This window comes from Clupea harengus, chromosome 4 (assembly GCF_900700415.2).
Source record: "Clupea harengus chromosome 4, Ch_v2.0.2, whole genome shotgun sequence".
In the NCBI taxonomy this organism is placed as follows: Eukaryota; Metazoa; Chordata; class Actinopteri; order Clupeiformes; family Clupeidae; genus Clupea; species Clupea harengus.
Genome location: NC_045155.1, coordinates 5,417,381 through 5,444,943, shown reverse-complemented (window position 1 = coordinate 5,444,943; position 27,563 = coordinate 5,417,381). Strand labels below are relative to the sequence as shown.

At 45.4% G+C, this 27,563-nt stretch overlaps 1 protein-coding gene across 2 annotated transcripts in view; it reads right to left on the bottom strand.

Annotated features, from left to right (window-relative positions):
- Positions 1–2,434: 2,434 nt before the first annotated feature.
- tbc1d22b (TBC1 domain family, member 22B) overlaps positions 2,435–27,563 on the bottom strand; it is a 43,076-nt gene continuing 17,947 nt past the window's right edge. For both annotated transcript variants that reach the window (XM_031565879.2, XM_012815701.3), the window contains 6 exons: positions 25,579–25,693; positions 18,594–18,700; positions 16,853–16,928; positions 10,623–10,750; positions 4,632–4,727; positions 2,435–2,920 (listed from right to left, as the gene is read on the bottom strand). In XM_031565879.2, coding sequence (XP_031421739.1) covers positions 2,792–2,920; positions 4,632–4,727; positions 10,623–10,750; positions 16,853–16,928; positions 18,594–18,700; positions 25,579–25,693 — 651 coding nt within the window. In that variant the 3' untranslated portion in view covers positions 2,435–2,791. The remainder of the gene's footprint in view (positions 2,921–4,631; positions 4,728–10,622; positions 10,751–16,852; positions 16,929–18,593; positions 18,701–25,578; positions 25,694–27,563) is intronic.

The following is a 27,563-nucleotide window of genomic DNA, read 5'->3' as shown; positions in this document are numbered from 1 at the left end:
AAACAGGATATGTGAAGAAATCAATTTCAGGGAAGGAATTATAATTTTTTTTTTATTCACCCAGTATTATGTTTCTTTCCCCTACCCCTCCAGCACCACCAAACCCTAGATTCGTCTCCTCATTATGTAATTATATTTGGCCAAAAATCACCAGATGGTTTTAAAACACCGTTTACTGGGTAGAGAGGGAAGAGAGTACCGGACTTAATTAGAGCACGCGATTAAGACCTGTAGTCAGATGACTCTCATTTCCTTGACGGCGTCGGACATTATCCTATTAGAGAGCCATTAGCAGAGGAGAGCGCGGCGCGAGACTGCCCCACCGGTGGGCCGAAGCCATGCCAAGCCATGCCAAGCCATGTCAGGTGTAATTCACAGAACACGCAGATCCAGCGCTGCGGTGCCAAGCCTGCGTCTAACTGCATGGGGAAGGAGGGGCTTGACTGAAATTTTCTGGCAGGTCTCTGGGAATAAAAATGCAATTGCAATCTATTAAAATGGGTGAAATGAGCAAGCGTGGGAACGCAGCGTTTCTAGGTATGAGGGGAGAACTTGCTAATGCCACATTTTCTTGTTACAGCCATCTCTGACACACACACACACACAGACACAGACACAGACACAGACACACACACACACACACACACACACTCTCTCTCTCTCTCTCTCTCTCCCCCCCACACACACACTCTCTCTCCCCCACACACACACAATTAAATATAGTTTGAGGGCGATGCTCCAGGTTCCGTTGGCTATTTCCATGCCACAGACCTGGTAATAAAAAAAATCACAGAGAGGCAAAATTGAAGTGTTGATGCAGCGACTCAAAAGCTGTTGTGTGTATGTACCCGGGTGTGTTGGATGCGTGTGTGTGTGTGTGTGTGTGTGCGATGCTTTTTGATAGCTCCAGTACCTCAGGCCTACATCGAGGGGAATCGAACACAATCAAATGTAATAAATCTTAAGTTTTTTTTCTTCTTCTTCTTTTAGATCTATATAACTTTCATTGCCTCCAGAGCGATGAAATGAAGAGTTGAGGCAGTCTGTTTTCCAGCCATCAAAGCTTTAAACTGGGCATGCCTTGTTTGCTCTACTTATCTGCAAATTCAGCCCTTTTTTCTTAAAAAAAGGATTCTCGTACATTGTTACATTTCATCAACTAAAATGAGAAAAAGAGGAGAAAAAAATGAACAAACAAATGAACAACACATTCTGAATGCCCCATGAAACAATCAATGCGTACCCGTGGTTGTCTCTCTCAGCCGTACCCATTCTGCTCCAGGGCTCGGTGGGGTCTACATGGGGTCAAACCTCCAATTACAGTAGTGACACGCTGCCAAAGGAAACTGCTAAGGCAACAGAAAAGGCAGTGAGTAGACGGACTAGAGCAGCCTTTGTTTTCCTCAAAACAGGTAAGACTACTGGCCATTTTCAAACCGAAGTATGCAATACTCCTTCATTCAGACCGGTCTACCATGCAGGTTGAAGCACAAAAGCAAGGTCTCAATAACTGGCATGTGCTGAAGGAGATTAATACTTTTGAACCGACTTCGTCAATGAGTCGGTGAGAGTGCATTAATCTAAGACTATGGGTAAGAAATACGCCCAGTACCGTCTTCACCACCCAAGCCCTATTCATAAACCAGTTCAATATCAGTGAAATCAGTAGCAAACGACTTCATCTCAGTCTTCTTCATTCCACACTGAGCCCCATCTCCTTCCATTGCTACCACAGATTTGCAGAGTAAGAAAAGTGCCACTCACTCTTGCGGCTAACACCCCCCCCGATAGTACATGAGACTTGTGCATTTTGTTGCATAACATCTCTATGCATTAATGCCGTGATTAAAAACAGTGATTGTTCACATGTTCACAGTCTGATTGTATAGAAACAAAACCAAAGTTGGGTTTTGTTTTTAGAGGAAACAAACAAACAAACAAACAAACAAACAAACAAACAGGAAAAAACCCAACAACAACTAAAAACAACAACAACAACAACAACAAACTAAGGGCAACCTTAAAGCCCTTCTGATTGGTCCAACAGTTCTGTATAGTTCTCTCCTACCCAGAGGGCCTCTATGGCAACGGTGCCTCCTCTGCTGACTTTCAGGATCATGAGCCCTACGCACTCATGGCGGGCTGAGATTGGTGTTCGACACACAGGGCGTGGAGCATTCATCATGAGAAACACAGAGCGGCCATGGTAATGACCATGGCAGCAGAAAAGAGCACGGGGCACACTGAGAACGCTATGATCAAATCCGTCGCGGTACCAAGGCACAATCGCCTCGCGCTGTCGTCTTCACTCCGACGATCGCTCGCTCGCTAACCCCTCCGCGTGGGGTCTTTCATCCGCCCCGTGAAGAAAGTCAATACTGCTGCTGCTGCTGCGGGGATGCTTGCTAAAGGCCGTCGGCCATCGCACCTTCATTCACACACGTTGGTGGGTGGCCGTTGGTCGTCGCGGTGGGGGGGTGGGGTGGGGGAGGGAGTATCGACAAGAGAGAACACTCTGCCCTCGTCTCCGCACTGCGCTGCTCTCCTGACGTTGACATGACAGATTCAGCTGCATTAAATTCACATGGGGCACATCTACGGGGGGAAGGGAAGGAGGGAGGGGGAAGATAGTACAGCTGACAGGAGTGTTGAGGTACCCCCTATGCCCCCTCTTTTACCCGTACCAGCTCTAGTTCGCTAACACATCAGTCAATTCTAAGGGTTTGTCAGTCAAAATAAAAAAAAAACTTCAAGCTTCCAGGTCCATGCCATTGTGCCACCGTATAGGGACTTATCTCCGGTAGTGATTGGGGGCATCCGCAAACATGTACTTGAGTCTGTAGGCTTCGGCCAGGAGCAGACCCACTTCCTCGTTGCCCCAGTGGATTGTAGGTAGGTTCTGGAGAAGCATGAGGAGACCCTGAAAAGAGAGATTTATTAAAAAAAAGAGGTTTGACTTTTTTGCAGATCGATTTTTGAGTTCATATAACCACACAGACGGCTCATTTATCCCTCTGAAACAATAGAATGTGATTTTCTGTGTTTTTGGAATAGCAGTTGTTGTTGTTTTTCTGGCTGGAGTCGAGTCACGTGTTAGGGAAACATGCACGCTCAAGCGTAGCCCTACCATGTTGTGTAATTGGGGGGGGGGGGGGGGGGGGGGGAGACTATGGAATGAGCACAGTTGCAAAGAGCTTTTTTAAATTAATACAGCCTTGTCATCTCCTGGGACATCATTAAAGACATGAGGATGTCAAAAACACCCCTGATTTTTTTTCCTCTGCACTGGTGCATATTCATTCTCCACTGAGATCAACAAGATATCTCTTAATGAGACAGCCTAATCTTAATGATCTTATTTGCTAATCAGATCTTACTATTGCTCTCTGAATATAATCTCTTTGTTCAAATTCAATTAGCCCCTTATTAAGTCAATATGTGGTGTAGGCCAATCAAGTAATAGTGAGGCGCTAACATTACATTAGCGACTTAAATCGTGCATCATCTCTCAACGATGGTAAAACTGGACGCACTGATGCATCTCGGAAAGGGATACTTTAGTGCTGTTTGTACAGCCCATTGCTCTAATCATCTTGGCTAAGACCTGATGAGGGTGCTAACGCTAACGTGATAGCAACACTTCTCCAGCTTCAGCTGTGAAATGGACCATATCATGACCTGGGGAGAGATGTGGTGAACAGGCAGCTGAGGGTTGGTGTGTTGGATGGTGGAATATATGAAGTGGGAAGTTTGTGTTCTTTTAAATGACTGCTTCTGCCCCCAAAAATGTAGTGTGCGGGACTCATGGTAATTACCTGCTCCAGTTTTCTCAAAAATAATTTAAAATCCTCGGGAAAATAAAACGAGGTGTAACAACAGAGAGAGTGACATGGCAAACACAGGGGATTCTTGAGTGGTGACACGCTTGAAAGGATGTGTGTGTGTGTGTGTGTGTGTGTGTGTGTGTGTGTGTGTCTTTCATATTCCTTCAGACCTCTACACACACACAGACACACACGGGTGCACACGCGCATGCGTGCAAACACACACACACACACACACACACACACACACACACACACACACACACACACACACACACAGGCGCGTACAGACACACGCGTACAGTCACACGTGCACACATGTCCGACACACTCTCAGCGCACCCTGAGGGTCAGGCCAAGAGCACAGCAGAAGCGAGGGAATGGAGTAAAACACCATGAAAGAGAGGGGAGCGCAGGCGAGGCGAAGAACAGAAATTTCTCATTTTGGACCCACTGAGGTGTGGAGAAGCAGTGGGCTGTGAAATTTGGTTACTCTGAGCCCGTTCAACTGGAGGGCCAATTATTCCAATTGCAACAAAGTGTCTGACGGGACCATGGTGCATTCAAATATTCTCTCTATCTCTCTCTCTCTCTCTCGCACACACACACACACACAGACACACTAGATGCGCACACATACTGCCATTCAAAAATAGCCGAAAAGGGTCGCTTACATTAAGCCGTATGCACACCCTCAGAGAGAGAGAGAGAGAGAGAGAGAGAGAGAGAGAGAGAGAGACACACACACAGACACACTCACACGGACACAGACAAATGCAGACACACACTAACAAGGTAGAGTCATACCTGGAAGTCTAGCATGGAGAGGATTTCTTTGCGCCACTTGATGAGGAAGGCAGCGCAGACGTACTGGTGAAAATGAGAGAATCCCTCTGACTCGGCCTGCAAACACACACACACACACAAACACACACACACACACAGCATACATACTTGTCAGAAGGGCCTGACCAAACTTAGCGCACACGTTATACTCTCTACTTCAGCAACCACCCACATAGCTTGTTATAGGCTTCTGACTTCGCTATAAAAAATGTAATCTGCAAACTTCACGCTTTGCTCAGTGTAGGGTATACTAAAGCTATTCTCCCATTACTGTCTCAACTCCCAAAATTCATGACGCAAGATGTTTTCAGTAAGAGAAAATTGTTGATTTTTTTTCCCCCTTCCTTGAAATCAACCAAAACCAGGCACATTTCACTGAGGCACTGTAATTGTATTGAATGACATGTCAATGCTGGAAAAGTATCCTGGCAGGGCAGCGTTTCACTCGCATTTGTGACTTAAAACAGATGTATGCGAACTGGAAAATGTATTTAGGAGCGCGTGAGCAAATAGAAAAGTATTACAAAATCCAGCCCAAATAAAAATGTTTTTTTTGCCGTTTAGAACTAACTACTACTTTATAATGGAGGTGTTCATACCGTTCCTACCATTTATACTCTTTATACAGTTTAAGTCAGGGATAATGGACGACATAGTGTTCGGGTAGCAGAAGATAATGCATGGTGGTAAGGCGGCCACTTTGAAGTGCATTCTTTTTTTCCCCCTGAATGCTGCGGAGTCCATTACCCTGCTGATCCTGTGGTTGCCACACTGGCATTAAATGTTCATTTGAGGACATCATTTTCACATTTTCGTCACTAAAACTGACTAGAACTACTTCTTTCCACAACACACTGAGTCTTTTTTTGCAGGACAAACTGCCGTTACTAGTTCTACATGAATGGTTGCTAAGCGAAAGCCCAGTCGTTAGTTCCATACCTCTCGTTGCCAAGCAAGCATATTCCAGCATTCTGTTGAGCATTAGCTTTGTAAAATTACGGTGGTCCTCAGCCAAAATGTAGTGTACTGCTACTGAAAGCTATTTCAGACATATGCATGTTGTTACTGTCTGTACTTCCTTGGTCAAATCATTTGAAACTGTCACAATGCAACAGTTCATAGTTGATATGCTAGTTGTTATATGGTACAAAAAACTGGAACCATTTCATAGGTGTGCAAATATATAAAAAAAGTTAATTGATGTTCTACAGAATGAGTCATAGAACCAAGCCGTGTTATGAAGCAGTTTATTACATAATTATTAAATATGGTTTGAAGCAGAAATAATTAAAAAGCCTAATGTACTTTTTGTATTCAAATAACTCAGATCTTTTTGGTTGTAAATGTGTCCTCGCATCCTTTTAAGGAAAAACTGATTATTTGATGAACTAAAGTTCTTCATGCACTCCTATATTTTTCACCTTAGGATGGACTTGACAACCACAATGATTTTGCTGTTGGTTGATTTGTTTCTACTTTGTTTGCAGGTGTTGCGAAGGCCACGGCCATTGATTTAATCCGGAGCAAAACATCTCTCTGTCTTTACCCTCATCACTGTCAATATCCGGCTACATGTAGGCAGTCCTTAAGGCCAACTGTAATCTGGATGTAAGATTAAACAAGCAAAAAAAACATCAAAACGGATAGTGGAAACAATATACACTTCACTACGGAACTGTTCAGAAACTCGATGACAAAGGTTCACCTTCCGGAACAAAAAGGGACCGCGTGATCTAGCAAATTACAGGTGACTGGAATCACAGAAAGCAAACTTGCATGGAAGCACAAAGCAAGCACATGCATTGTATTTTCTGACAGGACTAGCTGGTACATGACTTCCTGTATGCCTCGCATACCCTTTTATGTTCAGTCTGCACAATACATGAAGTGTACTTCCTTCGAGAGAGAGAGTTCACTTTTCCTGTATTCAGCCTGCTAGTGTATTTTTGCCTGCGCCTCCTAGGAGGAGAATTTCGTCAGAAGCAGCGTGCTATAAATAGGCTTGTTTTTTTTCCCTCAAGTGTTATGGGTTGTTTGTCCCCCTTAAAGCTATGTGTGAAATCTATGTCGAAACACAGCCCTCGCACGAGGGACAGGGAAGACAAACCCAAGGTGGGACAGAGAGAAGTAGAAGGAGAGTGTGATCGAGAGAGAAGGGAAGAAACAAGAGAGTGAGTGGGAGGGAAGGAGAGAGGGAGGGAGAGAGAGAGGAGGAGGAAGACGGAGGCGGCAGAGGATAGGGGACGTGAGGAAGAGGGGCTGAGTTACTGAAAGAGACAGGACTCCTGTGTGAGGATAGGGAATGTGAGGAAGAGGGGGTGAGTTACTGAAAGAGACAGGACTCCTGTGTGAGGATAGAGAATGTGAGGAAGAGGGGGTGAGTTACTGAAAGAGACAGGACTCCTGTGTGAGGATAGGGAACGTGAGGAAGAGGGTGTGAGTTACTGAAAGAGACAGGACTCCTGTGTGAGGATAGGGGACGTGAGGAAGAGGGGGTGAGTTACTGAAAGAGACAGGACTCCTGTGTGAGGATAGGGAACGTGAGGAAGAGGGGGTGAGTTACTGAAAGAGACAGGACTCCTGTGTGAGGATAGGGGACGTGAGGAAGAGGGGGTGAGTTACTGAAAGAGACAGGACTCCTGTGTGAGGATAGGGAACGTGAGGAAGAGGGGGTGAGTTACTGAAAGAGACAGGACTCCTGTGTGAAACTCGCTTCTTTTTTCCCCTTCTTCTCCCTTCCATCCCTCCTTCTACCCCTTTTGTTGAAGCGAGTCAGCGCATGTGTCTGCTCATTCATTTGCGTGTTCATTCCTCATCCAAAGACGGGGGGATGGGGGGGGTATAGGGACTTGGGGAAGGTTGCCTGCCTGCTTGCACTAATGGACTGGAAGTAAGACGTGGCCGTTTTATCGCTCCAGTTGGACATTAACATGACTTTTCTCTTTGTCTCCCAAACCCCTCTCATCTGCTTCTCTGTCTGGGCTGCTTTGTGGAGAGACTAATTGATCTTCAGGGGCAGGCTTTTGTGCTTTGGGCTTAATGCACCTTGAAAAGGAGAAGATGGACGGCCAGCGGAAGTCTGGACTAGATATGATCCGCTTTATAAATGCAAGGCGAGGAGGCAGAGGGGGAAAAAAAAATACAAAATTCCAGCTCTTCCATGAATAATAAACGATCAATTCCTTAATGACATAAAGAGGTATGACTCCCAATTTAAATATTTCATATGGATAAGCTTTGCGTGCCAAATCTGCATAAGCGCATGGATCAAATGGAGGGTGTATTTGCTGAATACACAATGAAAAAAAAGGAAGAAAAAAAAAAAAAACAGAGCATCCTTTCCCAAGAACAAACCATTACAAGACAAAAGTTATTCCTCTCTTGCCTCTGCTCTCTCTACCAGCCGCTCAGACAAAGCCATTCATCCGCGGCGCCTGTGAAAAAGGGACTGCGTCTGCGTTGATATTAAGCTCAGGCTGTGACATAATTAAGGTGATGTCTGCTCGCACACAAGAGGTGGCGTGGAGGGGAGGTCAGGAGTGGCGGCGCGACACCCATTAAGCTCGGAGGAACAGTTGCTCTTTTCTCTTCCCACCCCGGACTCAGGCGCTTCATTCATGCGCCGGCCCTTTCAGCTGAAAAACAAGGTGGGCCATTGCTGGCCTGTCTGGCTGGCCTCAGTGTGACCTCATAGCAAAGAGGGAAAGATGGAGGCTGGTGTTGGTGTTGGTGTTGGTGGGGGGAGGCGGGTGAATGGAGGGAGAGGAGACGAAGAGTGCCTAAGGATAAAAGATGGGGGGAGAGAAAGAGGGGGGGAGGAGGAGGAGGGAGGAATGGGAAAAGCAAAGGAACAGAAAGGCCTAACTGTAAATACTTGGAGGGTGTTGAGAGATGAAGAGGTGAGAGATGAGGAGAGCAGAGAGGGACGGACAGAGCAGACATGTGGAAGCGAGGGAAGAGAGGCGAGTGTGGTTACACACACCTCCTGCTCTGTCGGCTGCAATTATGTCTTTGTAGATGAGTGCAGCGGAGGTGATGCAGTCACAGTATTTACAGGCTATGGAGAGACTAGCCCACAGACACACAGACACACACACAGACACACACACACAGACACAGACACAGACACACATACACATACACACAGACACACAGGCTGGTTGTATACAAGTGCACATCCACACAATAGGCTGGACACTATTCTATTGTATCATCCTCGTAGCGGTCCCAGACGATCATGTTCCGAGTGGAACATTCCCGCCGAACTACACCAGACGCTTGGTGAAAAAAGCGGCAAAAAAAAAAAAAACTGAGTTATTTCTTTCTTTGCACAGTTCCGTTTGAATAATGAAAAAGAAACAAACAACCAGGAGATAAAAGAAACAAAACATATTGCCTTGGCTCGTGTCCACAAGCTCTTCTTCCCTGTATGAACAGGGCCAAGAATACAAGAAAAGAAGAAAAAAAAACACACAGAAAAAGAAAACAACCACTCCATTTTCTGAGGATTCATGCTGCAGAATCGCCATCATTGACTGCCCTATCGATCCTGTTATTTCAAATTACATAATGAAACCGACTTCCCCAGTCTTTTATGGGTGATGCTATTTGGTTGTTGGCAAGCCTTGTGCTGTCTGCAGTGTGAATGTAGCCCCAACAGTACAGTATTATCCTATTCTTCTGCAGATATGGCTGGTACATGGTGGTACAATGGGGCTGGTACAATGCACAATGTATTAGTACAATAGGCTTGTGCGATTCATTATGAACATCTCATGAAACGTTTTATGAGTACACAGCTCTCCAACGACATAACGGACCTGTAATTTGGAGAGGTTCACAGCAGCTACACGCAACATATGAATCACATGCAAAAGTACAGTTATCTAGATAGAAACGCTCTCCTACATAATACCTTCCCGCAAATATTCAGTCAGGTGTCGTCACTAGCTGGGTTTCCATCCAACTATTTAAATGCAAATTTTGACCATTAAAATAGGACATCATGAATGGAAACTATTTAAATTCGCATTAAATCTTCTAAGTCGAAATTGTGTGGATTAACTTCCGATTCGCATAGGGTGTAGTGCAACTAAGGTTGATGAAAATGGGTTTATTCGCATAAATTCGTGATTGTTGCAATTTTATTAGGTGTTTCCTTTAAAGTTGCTCTGACAATCGTACGTTTTGATCCCACAGCTGTTCACGACTCCTCCCTTGATTAGGAGTGTCCATTTTTAATTTGCATAACACAGTGGATGGAAATGCGCACAGACTAGCAGTTTCTTCAGCCACATTTTCATGAATGCGCTTAAAATATGCATACGAGTTGGATGGAAACCCATCTCATGATATAGCATTCCTGCATATGCAACTGATGATATTTGAGATAAGATACAACATCATACATAACACCAAAATAGGTTTCCTAACCAGATCTAACCCGGCTACAGTCTAAAATACCCTGCAGCATAGGTTAGCCAGAAATTTGATTTTAAACGACCCAGCTAGGAGTTGTTGTGTTTCCGGGGGAACATGGATGACCTCTCGTTAATAATTAACGGATCATTTTGAAACCACAACTCTGTTGTCGTGTGGACGACATCTAAGGCTGCAGCCCCTAATCAACCACATCTGATTTAGCACGCGCACCCTCCAGGAGGGCAAATGTGCATCAGACCCAGGTGTGTTCAATTACTGTAGCAACTCAATTCAGCTGCAGGGCAGATCCCCTGGAGTGGGTTCTCCTAAGCCCCTGCTGTAAGCAGCCCTGTCAACCCCCCCCCCTCACACACACACACACACACACACACACACACACACACACACACACACACACACACACACACACACACACACACACACACACACACACACACACACACACACACACACACACACACACACACACACACACACACACACACACACACACACACTACCCCCCAGTACCTGGTACGTGTCCCACAGGCGTATGGTGCAGCGCAGAGGCAGCTCCCTCATCAGGAGGTTGTTCATCCAGCGGAAGGCAAACTGCAGGTACTCCACCTCGCACTTCTGGAAGTGGTTGTGGATGTCCTCTGTGCAAGAGCCAACAGAGGAGAGACATTAATTTGGCTTGTTAGGTACCCCGGGTAGGTCGGTTTTAAAACCAGCCTCTCTCTTTTTGTAGTGGTCCTCAGGAGTGAGAGGGGGAGAGAGAGAGAGAGAGAGAGAGAGAGAGAGAGAGAGAGAGAGAGAGAGAGAGAGAGAGAGATGTGGCTAGCAGATAGAAAGACAGGAAAACAACCTGAAACAACCTAAAGCTGGAGGTAGATGGGGTCAAAGGGCCTACATCTGTGTTTTTTCCTTAACTCAAGGGCATCACACTAGACACAAACCAAATTATCCTGTGTGCCAATCCAGGATCTGACACCTGCAACCTTTTGGTTGCCTGTGTAGCACCCAAAGCACTGAGCTCAAACAAACGCGGGTCTGCACTGACTTACAGTGCAATGCAGGCAGACATCTTCTCAGTGTTTGGGCTCCCTGGGACTTAAACCCATGACTTTAGCATCGCTACAGTAGTGCCAAGATGTTATTGGCTGAGATACAAAAGGACAGACTGGAACACATCAGCTTGAAAATGGAGGAATTTAAGTCTGTGAAGTCTAAGGACTGTAAGGGTCATTCAAATATGTTTCCTAATTTATAACTTACACAAGTAAATACAATGCTCTTCACAAAAACATGCTAGATTCGGAAGGTCACTCAGCGTGTCTAAGAAACACAGAAACAGTGTTTCGTACACTTAACCTTTTCAACCAAATTTTACATGAATTACGTTCGGGGTGGATAAAAATGATAAATAACCAGTTACCGAACAACGTTACCGAACACCGTTAACTTGCGTTATTTTTGACTTGAAGATTACAGAGAGAGATACGGATTAAGACCTATTATCTCATTGAAACACCATCCTTGATTCCCACAGCTGCTAAGAGCAAACCTTTTTTTGCAGTTTTTCCAAATAATTGAAAGAAAAAAAAATGTCCCTGTTGTTTTTTCCAACAAGACAGAATTCCTGAATAATCTCTTAAGTACTAAGCCCATTTTCAGAACCCCAGCCCTAAAGCTTAGTCCATCTCATCTCTCTAGGATGTCATTGCGAAGGAGAACATGGCTCCCAGCTGACCACCCCCTCCACTCGGGTAAACATAAAAGAATAAAAGTCTAACCTCAGCGCCGTGGCTCGCATGAGAGGAAAGGCCTGCTGCTCATTTGGATCACCTGTTTAATTCTGCTTATAGGGTGCTTAGGGCAGGTCAATAATCCAGTCGAATTGAACTAAATGGATAAGGCCACAGACAAGAGAAAATGAGCCAAGCTTCGCTGGGCTGTTTAGGGTGGCTGAATAGATTTTTACAGGGGGGGAGGGAAAAAATCTTTGAAATCTCTCTCTTTTTATATTGTGCCTTTTGTTGTCGGCACAAATAAGATAGCTTTTTAGAATGCATGCCTATTGACTGGACTCTTGATGGGTATTGATAAAAGCCTTTGACTGTTCCAGACGAAAGCCTCGGAGGCCAGAGAAAGCGACTGCAGCCGGGACTGACGGGATGATAAGGGCATTGCGCATGGAGAGCGTCCGCCTTTATGAGCAGCAAGCGCTTGGCCGCGGGGGAGTTCCAGAGGAGGCCGAGCGCCCGGAATATTCTTTTTACACTGTTAACGCTCTCCCCGGATTGCCTCCATTTCAGGCATTTACTCGCGGCGATGTTTTAGAGAGACTGTATCATACACTGGTGATGGGGGGGGGGGGGGGAGGCACCTGCTGCACGCAAGCTTATTTTCACAAAATCACTCGAGAATCTGTGTCCCTCCCTCTACCCCACCTCGACCTCCATCTAAGCCAGTCACCTCTCCACTTACACCCTCCCTCCCTCACTCACTTTTTCTCTCCTTCACACCCTAATCGTTGAGAGTTATGGAAAAATCAATCGCAACAACACCACCACCACCCACCCCAATCCCATCCCCCATCCCGGCGGAGCGTGGAAGGAGGCCGTTTGTTTCGAGGTGGCGGCTGATTGATGGCCTGAAGACGGAGCCTCACACTGCGGCCCACTTTATGGCCGTGCCGTCCGTGGCCCCTCAGCAAATGATTACGCCAAACTCCATAAACAGCAGCCGTAATAGCCAGGTGCTAAATCACACAGGGCCAGGGGTGAGGTGGATGGACAGTTGGAGGGGAAGAGAGAGAGAGAGAGACAGAGAGAAGGGGGTGGAGGGAAAGAGGGAGGGAGGGAGAGATCTGAGACAGTGGAAGAATGGAGACCTTCCACTGGAGAGACTTCAGAGGAATGGATGAGGGCTTGGGGATGTGTGGAAGAAACTGAAGGTCATAACGATCTCCTCACTGAAAGTATCAGCTTTGGCAGTGCAGTTTTGACAAGTAAAATCAAGGCAATGCAAACAAATCCAAAAACATTATTCCAATTTGATGTTTTTCAAACTATCCAAGTTCCTCTATTCAAAGCAGTTCTTCCAAGTGATTGACAGCTATGCCATAAATGAGTCAGCAAAATGCCACAGGTACGACTGTTCTCAGACAGTGAAGTAGAATGCTTTTATCCAAATCAATTTGTATGGCTAGGTCTAACCAAGAGCACCAGAACTAACCAAGTGCAAAGAAGGCGGCTGCAAGTGTTCCGACCTTGTTTGGATATGCTGGAGCTAACTGACACGCAGTGCATCCAGCAGATTCGACTTGACCGTGAGGTCATCATCCACTACACATTCAAGCCACAGTAACCATCCAAATTTGGTCCTCATCCAAATATTTAGTGTTCTCTCTCTGGTTCATTTCAGAGGGTGGTTGGTATTGTGTCCTGTCTTTCTTAAAACTGTACTCAGAACAACACAACTAGGTCAGTGTTAAGCTTCTTAAGGGTAGAGAAGTAAAGGAATTAGTTGTATGCATGTTATGTGAGGTTACTGTCGCTTTCCTTATAAGATACATAAATTAGTTATAGGAAACCTTATATCTGCCTCCCATGCTTTAAGATATGTGCACCATACCCATTTATACCATACCTGCTATTTTTAAGTTATTTTTAATCATCGGTGGCAAAGGTGTTTGATTACTTGATTACTATTGAGTGTTTAATAACAAGCTACACAACATGATCTTAAATGAGACATGAAACATGCATTTCCCCCGCTCAATGGTGAGCTTTTTAATCATGAAACTCAACACCTTAAAACACATCTTTATAAATAGGCCTCCTCGCAAATGTGTAATTCGGTTAATTTAATTATTTGGTCATGCGATACAACATTTTTAATTTAAGGCTGTTCGTAAAATGTTTGAGACTTAGTGTGTAAGTCTTATTTATGATCAACACCAAGGAGGTTATGTTTTCACCCACGTTAGTTGGTTGTTTGGTTGGATTCTCTGTTAGCAGGACTACACAAAAACTGGCCCGATTTTCTTGAAACTTGGTGGAAAGGTGTAGCATGGGCCAAAGAAGAACTCATTATATTTTGGAGCAGATCCGACTCATGGGGCGCCAGCATGAATTTAGTTTTCAATTTCGCTAACATTGTCAGACACGGGCGCCTGCACAAATTTAGTTTCACTTTCGCTAACGTTATGTTGAGATATGGCATTTGGCCCTTGGCAGAGGTATGTGCTTTACTGAATGGCATTCTAGTGTTTTCCGTGGATTTTAATGACATTCACAAGGTTAATGAGAAAATCCATGTTCCACGTTTTCGTGACAGCCCAAATAAATGAGATTGTGGCTCAGTCTGCTTCTATTTCAAATAAATCATGTCTTTTTCAGGAGCCCGCCTTCATTCTGAAGTGCTGTGGGCGTGATCGGAGTAAGTAGAGGAGAATATGCATAACTGAAATATTCGTAACTGAGAATCGTGCCCTTTATGCTTAGTGCAGGGTGGCATAAATATATGACTACAAAATGTATTGGCCTAATAAAAGAAAACTGGGAGAAGGATATGGATGCAGATATAACTGAAGATCAATGGTCTAACATAGTTCAAAAAAATTCACTCCTCCTCTATTTGTGCAAGGCACAGTCTTATTCAGTTTAAGATTGTACATAGGCTTCATATGTCCAAGGTTAAACTATCTAAAATCTTCCCAGGAGTTAACCCTATCTGTGACAGGTGTAAGCAAGCACCTGACACTCTTTATCACACATTTTGGTCCTGTTCCAGTTTAACAGCATTCTGGTCCTCAATATTTGAGGTATACTCAGCAATCTCAGGTTTAACTATTGATTCCTGTCCCTTTCATTGGCCTTTTTGATGTACCGACAGACGATCTCCCTCTGCAAAAGCCACAATTCCTCCCTTTTAGCACGGCGACTCATTCTTTTAAATTGGAAGAGTGACCACCCCCCTTCCTTTGGCAGAAGGATCTGTGATGTCATGTTTTTTTCTTAAGATTGAAAAAATGAGATACACTATAAATTGATTAAAGGGGGAAATTTTATGTAGCATGGGCGTCCATTTATTTTATATGTAGAACAGATGACAATGCACCTTGGCTCTGAATAAGATGCTATGTACGACATTTACTTTATAGGTAACTAACCACTCTGGACCTTTTTTTTCTTTTCTTTCCTCCCTTGTTTTATTTTGTTGTGTTGTGTGTTTGTTTGCTTGTCCAAGTGTTATTGTGTCTACTGTCTTTGTGTTTGAAAATCTCAATAAAGATACATTGAATAATACAAAAAAAAAATTGTAATGGCCTTCTGGCCACTCTTATAACTTACATTAAGACCTAGCAATTGCATTGGCCACTGGCACACTGAATTATTACAATAGGGCCCATTATGCGCTATTACGCGCTTAAAAAAACGTTTACCGTATTTTCCGGACTATAAGCCGCTACTTTTTTCCCACGCTTTGAACCTCGCGGCTCAAACAACGATGCGGCTAATTTATGGATTATGATACCTGTGACTGTATACGGTGGCTTTGTGTTTACGGTGGCTTTGTGGAGCTAGGATGCTAGCATGGATGCAGCCGCATGGATGCTTAGCTCCACGCGATTTCTCAGTATCTCTCAATAACTTAACTAATGTCAAAATAACCACAGTCTACCAGCGTAGACAGAACACAACTCAAAACACTTTAGAAAATAAAATAAAAGTTTACAACAATACAAATCCAGTCTTCAAGTTCTTTAGCTCACTGGTTTCAAACTAGCGTCTGTCTTCAATCTAACGTTCTAGCTTCTGATTGACTCTTGCGACTGTGCGCTCTTAAAGCAACAGTGCACTTATCTAACTGGCAAAACTAACTATTGTATTAGTTTTGATATTCATTTTAGCCTGTGTAAAGTTAATTTGTTTCAATGTTGCGGTAGGCACCTGCGGCTTATAGACATGTGCGGCTTATTTATGTTAAAAATAATTATTTTTAAAAAATTCAGTGCGTGAGGCTTATATTCAGGTGCGCTCAATAGTCCGGAAATTACGGTATATCATGTGCATCTGGCTATTACAGTGCATCTGGCTATTACAGTCTAAATTTCTGGGGTTCCATCACTTTTTCGGAGCTGCTCATTCAAACCATGTATATTTTTATACCAGCTACTGGTTACCTTTAGAGAAAATGATGGATATTAGGAGAAATGGTGGAAGAATTTCTGCTGCAGAGATCTCAATACCAGGTATTATTGAAATAGCGGCTGAAAAGGCATTGAATACCAATCTGAGCTTGTACCCACGACATGGTGAACAGAATGTGCTTTAACCCAAAGTCTTAACATCTCTGTTTTTTTAAACTCGGAACGACAAAACATCATACTGTTGATTTACAGAGTAAATAGAATACAATAAAAATAAAGACAGTAATGTTTGGTTTATACCTCTATCATAGTATTGAATTACAAGTTTCTAAACTCATGGTATGCACACATCCCAGTCTTCCAAAAGGGACCCGGATATTAGGGTTTTTAGCTATGCTCGACCACTTTTAGCAACCCAACACTAACACTCCCACCTTAACGCTACACTCGCAAAAAAGAAACACGACCCGTTGAGAAGCAATAGAGAGCATGCAATCAATGAGCCTCTTCAGTCAGAGAGCCTGGTAGTTAAATGCATCTGGATTTCTTTCTATTCGCTTGGAAAGAACAGAGAAAATGGAGGATTGGCAGTGAATCTCACCATCGATTCTGCTGACCAGCTCCTCCAGGGCCTTCACTTTGATCTGAATGCCAGGCTGTGCGAACGTATAGTTATCCTGCAGGGAAGGGGAAAGATACAGAGAGAGAGAGAGAGAGCGGGAGAGAAAGAGAGAAAGGGGTGGGAGAGCGGAAGAAAGGGTTAGAGAGAGAGAGAGAGAGAGATGAGTTATAAGGAGACAAAAGAATGGGAGTAAGACAAAAGTGGGGGTAATACATAGAGAAAAAGGGATGGCGTATGCGACCAAAGGAAAGAAGGGTAGAAAGAAAGAGCAAGAGAGAGAAGGACGGAAAAAAAAGAGACACATATGAAAAGACAGATACACAAAAGAATACGCAGTTCTCTGCTGGACATCATGCATTTCAATCAATTTGTGCACCTCCTTATAATAATCTCCACTGATAGCCTGTATATTGGGCTGCAGGAGGTGCATCCAAATACCCAGCCAAGCACACAGGCGGTGAGGGGGGGGCTCAGAGATTACACTGTCTGGAATCTGGGCCCCAATGAAAACTGGCATTGTAATTCATGACTGCAAGCAAGGCTGAAGGTGTGGAGCTTTGGGTTTATGTGGGTGGGTGTATATGCTAGAGTTCTTCTGTGTGTGTGAGTGTCTTTGTGTGCGTCTTTGTGCGCCACTGCATGTGGAGAGTGAGTTTGTGTGTGTGTGTGTGTGTGTGTGTGTGTGTGTGTGTGGGTGAGTGTACGGGCCACACACACACAAGCACAACCTGTTCAAAAGAGGCATCGCTATCTGATGGCATAAAAGCCAAAGTGTTGCATCATGATAAATGGTGTCATTCCCAAATATAGCCTGGGTGCCTCTTCAGATCATGGAATCATTCTAATCATTCTAATTATTCTTTTTAATCCACTCCAAAACTTACAGGGGGGTGCAAGCTAATGAGAGGCAGTGCAACTACTGAGAGACTGATGCTGGCAGGAACACTCTTCTCTGGCTCTCTCTTTTCTCTGTCTGTTCTCTCTCTCCCCCCTACTACTCCCTATAACACTCCCATCACTCCGTCTTCATCGCTCAAGCTGCAGGTCAGTTTTTGGCAAGTTGTTGCTGTTTACTTGGCCAGGGCAGCCATTTTTTTTTCCGTGTTTGTGTGGGGAGTGTGTGTGTGTGTGTGTGTGTGTGCCAGCCACATGTCCCAGGTGACCTTCGGTGCTTGGCACCTCCCGATGACGTCCGCTAACTACTAGGGCTATACGGTCCCACCGAAAAAAGAAAAAAAAACACTGGCGCTGCCCTGGTCAACACTACCCCCAACCCCCACCGTAAGGCTAGCGTGGCCCAAGCCCTCTCTCCCCTGCCGGGGGCTTCTTGACTGCTTTGTTGTGGGTGCTTTGGCTGGCTACTGGTCCAGGGCTGAGCCAGGCTTCCGCGGAGGAGGGGGTGGGTGGGTGGGGGGCTATATAAAAGCTGTCTGCTCTGTAATCTACGGTTGAGCAGCGTCTCACTGTTCTGGACAATAACTTGTGACAATGGGGAGTTGTGTAAGCCCAGCCAGAGATACCAGCAGCGTGGGCCAGGCCTGGAAAGCCTGGAGGATCTCTGGGAGAGCGAGAAAAAAAGAGGAGGGAGCATACACACACACGGGTACACATGCATGCAAAGAGACACCCACACATGCACCAAAGACAGACACACACACAAAAAAACACACAAACACAGACAGACAGACAGACAGACAGACACAGAGACAGACACACTCACCTGTATGCCGTCCAGAAGCTTGCTCATGCACCAGAAGCTGTCTGCTTCGATATTCCGTTGAGTGTCCAGTGACAGGCCAGACATCTCAAAATTTTCCACATCCTCCTCTAAAGAAACAACACACACACACACACACACACACACACACACACACACACACACACACACACACAAACACACAAACACACAAACACACAAACAAAAGAAAACAAGGGCAGCCTGTGAGTCACAATCCCATCTGAGGGGCAGAGATAAGCAGACAAACAGATCAGAACCAGCCTTCCTTTTAATTCCTCTTTTATGTGTTTCAGTGTTGAAAAAAAAAACGCATTCCAATGTAGATCTATATCGACATAGATTGCGTTATTGTTGGTGTATGGATACAGATATCTGCAGATCCACAGATACAGAACAGATTGAAGTGTAGACACAGATCTCTATAGATACGTATGCAGATTCCGACTCGGCCAGTGGAGAAACTGACATACACAGAGACAGACGAAACAGAGATGGAACTGCACTGAAGCTCGAGACAGACGGACAGTTGGACAAATCGGACACCCCCCATCCAGAAACACATAGACTGCCCGTAGCCAGCCGCGGCGGCGGTGGCTGTGTTCCTGCGGCTCCTTCTCCAGCAGACAGAAAGGACACTCGGGTGTACTGTGCTCTCCCCGCGCGCATACACAATAGAAGGCCATGAGATCATTAAACGCCGTGGCGGGGCCTTTATTTGCAGGATTTATCATGTCTCCCCCTGCTCTCCCTCTCTCATTTTGTTTCCCCTCTCTCTCTCTCTCCCTCATTCTCTCTCTCAGTCGTTTTTATTCTCACTCCCTCTCCCGGGCTTTCCCTTGTGGCCCTGACCTTTAGACGCTCTCTAAACAGCCGAGTTAAACTGCTCTCATACAAAAATTAAGCTGCAGAGATGAGCAGTTATGAGAGCTCTGTGGGTGGATGCGCACACACACACACACACACACACACACACACACTCCTGCATTAACACACACACACACACACCAATGTGTGCACATTTTTTGTCAGTACTAATTTTCTTTAAGTGTATATGCACACAAGCACGCACGTACACCGGTACACACACACACACACACACACAGAGATACGCACGCACACACACACACACACACACACACACACACACACACACAGAAGAAAAGACATACAAATACATCCACACAGACAAAAACAAAAACGCTCACACCGATACAAACACCATCACAGGCTTGCACATTTAAATACACCCCACGCTCCAACACTCCCATTCCAACTAACACATCCCACAGATGGCAATATGTACACCACACAGAAATGGACACACACACACACACACACTGAGAAAAATGCCAACACAAGCAGTCAAAATGCTCACCTGAGCTGAAACACACACACACAGACACACACACACACACACACACACACACACACACACACACACACACACACACACACACCGCACACACACACACACAACCACCTAACAGTGCAGTCCAGTGCTTCAGTGGTAAAGAATATGATCCAGTGACGATGAAGAGGCTTGTGCTGAGGGGCAATAATGCCTAAGTGCCGAAAGAGTTTAATAAAGGTTAGGCCAGGGGAAGGTCAGGGATTAACCCCTAGTCAAACAGGCCAATATCCACATGTGGTACACATCCCACACAGGACAGAGAGAAAGAGAGAGAGAGGTAGATCGATAGATAGATAGATAGATAGATAGAGAGAGAGGGAGAGGGAGAGAGAGAGAGGGAAAGAGAGACAAGACAGAGAGTAACGGAAGGAGAGAAAGAGGGAGAATTGGGGGAGAGGAAGGGAGAGAGGGGGAGGGAGAGGAACAGAGGGGAGTGAGTGATGGAGAGAGAGAGGGAGTAAACGGAGTAAGAGAGATGCCTCTCTGGGGTTGGAAGCTTGCCAGTAAGGCTGGGTCTTGACAGGAGGAGAAAGAACGAGGACAGACTGGGGAGAAGTGTGGAGAGGGGTGAAGGAGAGTGAGCCCTGCAAAAGTAGAAGTCAAACGGCAGCCAGGAAGCTCAGGAAAAAAAAAAAACGATGGAAGGAGAACGAGGGAGGGAGAGTGAGTGAGTGAGGGAGTGAGTTTCTTGCGTTTCAGCCTCTAGGTCTGAGGATAGAAGTGGTCAGCCTCTGCATTGCAGCATCGTGAGTGTTTTTTTTATTTGCTCGCTCTCTCTCTCTTCCTCTCCCTGCTTTGATGTGCAGCTGTATAGGTGCTTGGCTCTGAGATGGAGGGCAGATGGAGAGAAGTTCCAACACCTCAACAGATTAATAAAAAAATTAAAAAAAACATCACCACATAAGTAAACGGGTAGAATCTTTTAGCATGTGAGGCTATACTCCAACCCAACCCAACACTGTGTGCTAAGCAGATGCTCAGGTTTTGCTGCAGTACGTTTTTTTCCTCTTTTCAATAAAAAAAAAAAAAAAAACAACAACAACAACAACAACCACCCTGTTTTACTTCAATTTAGCATTTAGTCGGGACAATTTTCCACTCCACTCTCGAGCCCTGCTCAGTGCAGCGGCAGGGACACAGTTTAATACCGTTCGGTGGAAAAGCTGCTATAAAAAGCCTCTTGCCGGCCGGGGGAGAAAATCCTGTTTGTGGGCATAAAGCGGCCCCTCTCCACACTCCTGCGGGGCCCGAGCCTGCACGGGGCTCCGCATTGTCAGGGCCAAACGCTCGCTGGTTCCGCTCCGCCATCACACACAAGGCCAGCAGGTTCACCCCTTCTTTTTAACGCTCGGTAAACAGACCCTGGGCTAAACTGCTCAAGCCCAAAATAAGCTGGGGGGTTTTGGGGGTGGTAGATGGTGAGGGGGTACAGTCATGTTTTCCCCGCAGTTCTAGTCTTCTAACGCATTAATACAATTTTTGTTGTAGAGAGTGTATTTCAGGGATTATTTACAGATGTCCTAGCATCCATTACAAGCAGGAGCGGAAGAGAGGACATGCAGGCCTTAATTGTGGGGTTCGAGAGACACACAGATACACACACAGACACACACAAACAATCACACACACACACACACGGTCCTAGAGGGGCTAAGTGAGTTGATGTGGCCTTTGGGAGAGAACTCCTGGCCACTGCACTTCACAAATCCTCTGCTCATCAATAGCTGTGCTTCACACCAAAGGCCACAATGACTACAGCGCCTGCGGCCCTGCTTTGATATCGAACTGGCCCGAGATCGCCAATGTCTCCTCCCTTCTCCCCTCCCTCCTCCTCCTCCTCTTCCTGTGTCTACTGCCCTCTCTCCCTCCTTTCTTCACTTTCACCCTCACTCTCCTGCCTCTTTCTCACTTTCTTCACCCTTTTTTTTCCTCTCTTTCTCACTCACTCCCTCACTTATTTGCTCGCTCTCTTTCTTTCTGTTGATCTCTCTAAGGAGAAAAAAGAACAAAGATTTGGAGGCCATGATAACCACTCAGGCGTGCAGAAACAGATTGAGGGAGAAACTGAGGGAGAGAGGAGGAGGGGATGAAGGGAGGGAAAGAGGAGGGGGGGGTGAAGGGAGAGAAGAGGGAGGGAAAAAAAAAACAGAAAAAGAGGGGGCAGAAGTCAGAAAGGGAATTGGGGTATAGAGAAAAAGGAGAGAGAGAGAGAGAGAGAGAGAGAGAGAGAGAGAGAGTGAGCACGAGAGAGAGAGAGAGAGAGAGGATTGAGAGGAACCGAAGCATATAGGACTAAAAACAGAGTGGAAAAAAAGAGTCCAGCCCATCACAGCGAGGGGTAAGACAGAATTGGACATTCCCTCTACGAATCAACTCCGCATCACACTCAGGTAGTGAAGACTGGGGAGGTGTTCTGGCACCAAGCCACTCATAAATAAATGCAACAGCCAGGTCTGTGCCAATTATTTGAACAACAAATAAAAGCAAAAGGAAAAACACACACACACACACACACACGGCTCAGCTGGAGTTGATACACACACAAAAAAAAACAGGTTCTGTCTGCATCCTGTTATCAGTGGAAGCGAATGCCTTCAGCTAATGCCTTCCAGGAATGAACTTCTAAGAACAAAGTTAACTTTTAAGCATCCACAAATTAGCTTTATTAACAACCAGATGTCAACGGCATGTGTGGTCTATTCATGTCAATCCACAAACAAACGTAAACGATCCCGCTTGATATAGATCCTTAGACATGGTCAATAACCATCCAAATACTCTAGAAACACCTGGAGGCATTGCGGTTTCCAGCATACTGGCTGTAGGAGCTAATGCCTTCAGCTAATGTTTGGGGAGAGCAAACAACCACAGACACAATCTATAAATATCCAGAGACATGACCTACAAACATCCAGAGACAAGCTCCATCAACATCCATAGACCAGACTGTATAAACATCCACAGACCTGACCTATAAACACTCACAGATATGATTTACAAACATCCAGAGGTATGACCTTTTAACATCCACAGAGGTGACCTTTAAAACATTCATAGCTTTGCTCTGCAAACATTTACAGACAAGATTTATAAATACCCACAGCCCTGCTCAATGAACATCCACAGACATGGGATATGCACATCCACTGACATCCAACAATATGACCTTCATATATAGAACATGATGCCTATAGAACTGCTCTATAGATATCCAAATACACGGTGTCAATAAATTAAAATGTAATATTGCTATATTATCTTACCCCCAATAGCCAGGTAGAGGGACTGTAATCACTCTATATAATTATAGTTTACATAAGAGACATAATTAAATTATATTTGGTTGGGGAGGAATGATGGGTGGTAAGGGATAGCGAGGTGTTGGGTGGGCTGATGATTGCGTGGGAGAGGTGCTAAAGGCTCTGTGGATGTTATCGTGATCGTGAGTGGCGGTGGCGATGGTAAATGCGCCAGTGCTGGTGTCTCTGTGGAGCCGTGATCATGGACGCTGGGGCCCATCGATCAGTGGCTGAGCTCCTCATTGCTGCGCCATCACAACCCTCCACAAACAGTTAAATCCCTGGGATCAATGGAGCCCCATTCAACCTGAGTGATTGGCCCTTATACATCCTCACACATCCATACATATAATCACACACTCTCACACACACACACACACACACACACACACACACACACACACACACACACTCACTCACTCACTCAAACACACACTTACTCAAACACAAACACACACACACACACACACACACACACACACACACACACACACACACACACAAACATGCAAACGTACACACTTTCTCCCTCATTCAATGTCAATGGGAGGATGCACACATATACACACATACACCTAGTTAGTGTCTAAGGGAACACATGTGTGCATACGTACCAACACACACACTCTTTCATAACATCACTGATGAAGGCACACACTTGAACACGCACAACAAACATGAATGTAAACACATGTACTTATCTGTAAATGCTCATATACCCACAATAACACACCCACCCTCCCACCCACCCACCCACCCACACACACACAAACAAATTAAAGTGAGAATGTGCAGAGCACAGCAGAGCAGGGAGTTGGGCATCAGTATGAAAAATCTGCTTTTCAATAATGAGCTTCAGAGGGAGGAGAAAAAGGAGGAGAGAGAGAGATGAATGAGTGAAAGAGATCAAGAGGGAGAGAGTAAAAGACAGAGAGAGAGAGAGAGAGAGAGAGAGAGAGAGTGTGTGTGTGTGTAAGAGAGGGAGTGTGAGTGAACGTGTGTGTGTGAGAGAGAGAGAGAGAGAGAGAGAGAGAGAGAGAGAGAGAGAGAGAGAGAGAGTGGGTAAGTCAGTACACAAACAAGAGGACAAGTGAGAGAGAGGGAAAAAAAAGGAAGAGGAGAGGCAACAAGGGAATTAAAACCAGAAAGAAAATAGAAACAGATGGAGGGGCGAAGAGAAAGAATACAGAGAGAGGAAAAAAAAAAGAAAGAAAAGAGAAGAGAGAGAAAGGAGGCTGGATCGATCGCTGCTCGCAGGTAATCTGAGGGTTGTGTCCCCGCGTGTAAACTGGTGACATTGCAGGAGTGGCACCCCGAGGGAAGGGATCAATTGTCCGCCTTTGTTCCCCTATAATCCTTAACTATCTCTAAGTAATTAACCTTCAGACTAAATAAGCACAGAGTGAGAGGGAATAGCAATGAGGGGCTGAACCTCATCATAGGCCTTCCCTTACACACCTCTCTCTCTCTCTCTCTCTCTCTCTCTCTCTCTTTCTCTCTCTCTCTCTCTTTCTGCTGTCATTCTCACTCTCTCTCTCTCTCCATTAACACTGCTCTATTGTTTCTCTGTCTCCCACAGACACACACACAAACACACACACACATTCACCAGATGAGATTTCTGTGCCTTGACCTTATGGGCTACTGGACGTGTGTGTGTGTGTGGGTGGGTGTACTGCGCAAGTGAGTGAACAGGTCATGCATCTGTGTAAGTTGTATGTTTGTGTGTGTGTAAGATGTATGTCAATCTGTGTGTGTGTAAGACGTATGTATATCTGTGTGTGTGTGTGTGTGTGTGTGTACCAGCCCAAGGCCCCAGAGCTCATACCACCACGTCAAGCTGACAACGCAGAGCTCACCCTCTCCCTCTCCTCTGAGCTGCAAAACGGCAACCCGACACGCTGCTTTTCAAGAAAATCTCTGTCTGAGAAAAACTCATCCCTACAGAGCAGAGCATCAATCAATCACTCACTCACTCACACTCTCAGCCCGACTCCCGTCATGTCATGCAAACTGATGTTTTGCGAGCGCGGACAAGCATTTAATATGCCCCTCGAAAGCTGCCGCTACGAGAGAGAGAACCGGATGATGAAACTGATGAAGCCAAGAGACGAGAAGGAGGTGAGACGACAGGACAGGGGTGCTGGTGGTAACTGATGACATTTCTTGGCTGAGGGTGGGGGTGGGGGGGGGGTTATTAGACATGAGATGGACATGGCAGTTTGTCCAGCCAGTGACCGGGGGGGCGTGCACTCACCCACAAACTCCGACAGGAACACAACGAAGAAGGGGGTGACCAAGTCGTTGATGCCCTGCACGTAACCACTTGCAGGATGACGTATGGCCCAGATGAACAAGATCCTCTCGAACACCTGCAAACACAACGACACACACACACACAGCATGCTAAAGCAAACAACGTCCTCCACTGAAGATCTTTTCATGCTGTATTTGTTTCATCAAGCCCTTCCCCTACCCCACCCCCCACCAGTAACTTCACTGTGAAGGGCACATAGGATGCTGCCTGGAAAATTTTGCAAACATCAGGCATCTGAAAAAAAAAGAAAAAAGAAAGGAAAAAAAAAAATATTCCTTGCTGCCCTCCCACTGCATTCCAACTGGGACCGCTTTGATGTCGGAAAACATGAATATGCTGCAGCAAAATAAAACCCTGTTTACTTAGGCAGATGCTTGTTGTCTGGAACACACACTCAGTCATTAGAGCCGCTGTTTTCATCTATGGCATCTCCTTACACAGCCAGCACAAGACAGTGGCTCTGCATGCATACGCATGGCCACCAAACTGACCCAACGACGACGACAATAACAACAACAACAACAACAACAACATGGGCATTGTTAGTGCATTGAGCTCAGTGGTGAAAGGACCCAGTCATGTTGCTATGGTGCGTCTCTCAAAATATGGGCAGCGTTGGAGCTATGGAGGAGTATTTGAGATTTTCTTTTGCTTTCAGCGGGGGGGGACGGAGGAGGTGGGGTTATGGGCAGCCATTGGCTCTCCACACAGTCACAGCACTCTCTGCTGGTGTGAGGTGTACCGACATGCAGCAAGAACAGTAGCAGTGGTGGCGCTGACGAGAGCTGCAGCAGCAGACAAGGTGCACCTTTCATCTCCAATGATTACACTTTACGCTCATGTAATATGCAAAGCGCTATATACATAATGCAGGGGAGCGTGGTTCTTTGCCATTTTTTTTTTTTCAGATTGAGAGCTGCTACAACAGTCGGAAAAACAAGCGCGACAAGGACAAGACCCCTGAGGGACTCTGACAGCTCCGGCTTTACTGAGAGAGAGAGTGTGTGTGTGTGTGTGTGTGTGTGTGTGTGTGTGTATTTAGATGTGCGTGTATGTTTATTTCTTACAGGGCCAGTAACACAATGCCTCTGGCATTGCCACAGCTGAAGGGGAAAAAAAAAACACAAAAACAAAACCAAAGAGCCTCTTCAAGGAGTCAAAGCTACATTGTGAGTGGTTTGTTGACAAACCCAACCCCCTTGTCTGAATGTGGGGTTCAGACGGCCCAGGGGGAGAGGCACAACATGGCGCCGCCGAGGAAGGGGAACACTGAGCTCTACCCACTGACTGCAGCCTCAGCAGAAGACAGGCAGACAGCTGACTCTCAGCTCCACGGCAACCATTAGACCACTTGGCCCCCGGAGCAAAGACAACACTTACTGGAGTACTGGTGATGCATTAACAGGGATCCTCGTTGGAACTTCAATACTAATGTCGACGTGTAAACTGAATGTAAAGAGCGTTTCTTTTTCTTCCATCAAGTGGCAATAATGTTCTGTACATTTGCATCTACCGTGATATGATTCGATTTGCTATGCAGCTCTAGCAAATGCACATCATCGCTCCAGGCTGTGAATAAACAGCCATGCTCCATTCAGTAGGTTGCTGAACACCGAAGGTGTTTATTCTCTAGGCCTACATGAAAACAAAATGCACACAATAGTCAGACTTAAAATTATCGTTTTATTGAGTACTCATTTTTTTTTTTTACGGATCTGATTTGATATCGATTTGTACAATGTTTGCATTTAACTTCTAGGCTACTATGCTTTTTTTCCGGTTTTGTCGATTCATTTCTGCGATGATTCAACATAATCTGTCATATTAAACACAATTCTGTCTCTACCAGTCCTCCCCATGTTTTGCCCCTCTCTTGGTAAACTTGTGCAAACTGCAAACACCTTGCATCCATTTTTTTCACTGCT